The sequence below is a fragment of the Penaeus chinensis genome, chromosome 26 (assembly GCF_019202785.1).
Source record: "Penaeus chinensis breed Huanghai No. 1 chromosome 26, ASM1920278v2, whole genome shotgun sequence".
Taxonomy (NCBI): domain Eukaryota; kingdom Metazoa; phylum Arthropoda; class Malacostraca; order Decapoda; family Penaeidae; genus Penaeus; species Penaeus chinensis.
In genome coordinates, this window is record NC_061844.1 from 4,889,782 (window position 1) to 4,892,281 (window position 2,500).

The following is a 2,500-nucleotide window of genomic DNA, read 5'->3' on the forward strand; positions in this document are numbered from 1 at the left end:
GCAAGCTGCATTCCCTTCTGTAACTGTCCTTTCTGAACGTTCAGTGCGTTTAGCTTTTGCTCCAACTCTGACTTCGTCTTCGTGAGATTCTCGCCTGTTGCTCTGGTGCGTCCAATGTCCTCTTCTAGACGGCTATTTTCATCTGAGTGTCGTTCGATTAGAGTCACTTCTTCCTCTAGATTTTGGGATAAGGAGCTTTTCACATCTGCTTTTGTATCTTTACTCTGTGTCAATTCGTTTTTGGCTCTGGTGACTTGCGTAACCTTTTGTCTAATGGAAGAAATCTGCGTTTCGATATGACGGTTGCGTTCCTTGGCAAGGAGGAGCTCGTGCTTAAGCAGACTGATCTCGCTGTTCTGCCGGGCTTTCTCTCCTTGTGCTCTCTTGGCCTCAAGGTTCTCCGTCTTGGCTTGCACTTCCTCGTGTTTCAGTTGCAGCTCATCCGTCTGCAGTTGGAGGAGCTGTTGTTGCAACTGTTGCTTGGTGATCCTTGCCTGGCGGATTCTCTCCTCCGCCTCCCTGCGCTTTGCTTCCAGCTGGGCGTTCGCTTCTTGCTGTTCCCGGAATTGGTTCTCGTTGAGTCCGATCCTTGTCTGCAAAGCTTCGCTGATGTTTGTACAAATACGGAATTCTGTTGAGAGGAGAAAATTGTTCAGACATCTATAAATGTGTATCACTAATGATTTGGCCTTTCCGTTTGAAGAATGAACTCACCAGTTTCGTTACTTTTTTGCGCCCTATCGAGTTTGAAAATGATAGGCTTGGGCACATCAACAAGGGAAAGCAAACGGCATTGCGTAAGATATCAACCCTATGAATTAATCCTGAAAAATATAGCATCGCTCTGAATAACAGAGTCCATATGAAAGTACAGTGATCACCATATCAAATGTATACGATAAAATTGGTCATAGAGGTTTTTTACTGTCTACATATCCAATACTTTCATCCCTTAATAAACTTCTTCCATAATCAATATCCAGACCTTTGCATTTCACAGCCACTTCAATGCCAGCCCAGTGAAATTTTGCTCCTACGATACCTATCCGTTCCTTAGCCCTTATATAATCCATATCACTTCGCTGTCACCTCCATGAACAAATTGTGGCACCTGGTTTACACACACGATATTCCTTGATCCCAACTGCTAACTAATAGTAACACTCGTGTTCCAGTTCACCCATAACATCTGACAGTCTTCCGTCTGCTTCTTTTTTCTGGGTGTTCAGAGATGCCAGTGACGCTCGAAGAGCACCAAGCGCATCTTCCTTATTTTTCTTTTGTTGCTCCAACACTTTATTTTCAGCTTCTACACTGCGGATCCTGCCAGTGAGCTGATCAGTCACTGTCTGGATCCTGGTCTTTGCTGCCAGTGCTTCCTCTTTGGCTTCCCTTAAGTTGGTGTTCTTTTCCAGCTGAGCCTTTTTCTCTCCTTCGGCCGAGGTCTTTCGCTGCTGAAGCTGCTCGATATCCTGGTCCAGCTGAGCCAATTCCTGTCGGATTACACTGCTGGCGCTTTCTAACTGTGCGACCTGTTGCTCTAACTGGGTCTTGGTTGCCTGTTTCTGAGTGTGCAGTGCTTTCTCCCCCGCCAGCTCGTCCTTCAGTGCCTGTGCTTTTGTCTGAAGGGAGGCCCCTCCTTCTGCCTCGTTGCTTTTGGCCAAAATCTGCAGGTTCTCATCCTTCACTCTCCGAATGCTGGCCTTCAGCTGCCCAGTCAAGTCCTCCTTTTGCTTGACCTCATGACGTCTAAGGTCGACCTCATTCTGAAGTTGCAGACTTTGTTCTTCAAGCTGTTGAATGACGGCTGCAGTTTGGTTTATCCTTTGCAACAGTTGTTGCATTTCGTTCTCTTGTGCTTTCACTCTTTCCACAATCTCGCTTGGCCTGAAAGTACCTGTGGAAAAATTATGCTTTCATCATAAACTAAAAGCTTTTCTAACGAAGCATTTAGCGCTTGTTAAAACTGTAATTTTCAGAAAGCAATTCGTGTTGTTTTACACACACACATATATACATATTTATGTGTGTGTATAAAAAGACAGATATCTACAAGCATGTATGATGTATGTATGTATATGTATTTATTTATACTCATATAAACATATATATACATATATATATACAGATAAGCATATATGTATATATATATATATATATATATATACATACATATATATGTGTTTGTAGGTAAATGTGTTTGTGTTTATATATAGACAGACATACCGGATCGAAAACCTCTTTCATTCCGACTGAGACTTCATCACTTAAAGGCCTCACTATGTATATATTTCACTTTAAAGATCATAGTTAAATTGGTGAGTAAATGTGCTCTTCCATGCGCGTTTTTTTTTTTTTTTAATCTTTTTATTTATTCAAGTTGTATTAATTTGTCTGTTAATGTGTAACAATATTTGACTGCATTTCATACTGTATTTGTGTGTATATCTGCATCGTGCTTGTCGGTGTCTACGAGTGTGCTTGCGCGTGCGAATGTCAA

The 2,500-nt window shown here is 42.2% G+C and overlaps 1 protein-coding gene across 5 annotated transcripts in view; it reads right to left on the reverse strand.

Annotated features, from left to right (window-relative positions):
* LOC125038922 (vicilin-like seed storage protein At2g18540) overlaps window positions 1–2,500 on the reverse strand; it is a 3,897-nt gene that overhangs the window by 218 nt on the left and 1,179 nt on the right. For 2 of the 5 annotated variants that reach the window (XM_047632590.1, XM_047632588.1), the window contains one exon: window positions 1–631. This exon is cut by the window's left edge and continues 218 nt beyond it. In XM_047632590.1, coding sequence (XP_047488546.1) covers window positions 1–631 — 631 coding nt within the window. Of the gene's footprint in view, window positions 1,898–2,500 lie in introns of all 5 variants that reach the window. The other 3 variants (XM_047632589.1, XM_047632586.1, XM_047632587.1) reach the window with 2 other exon arrangements.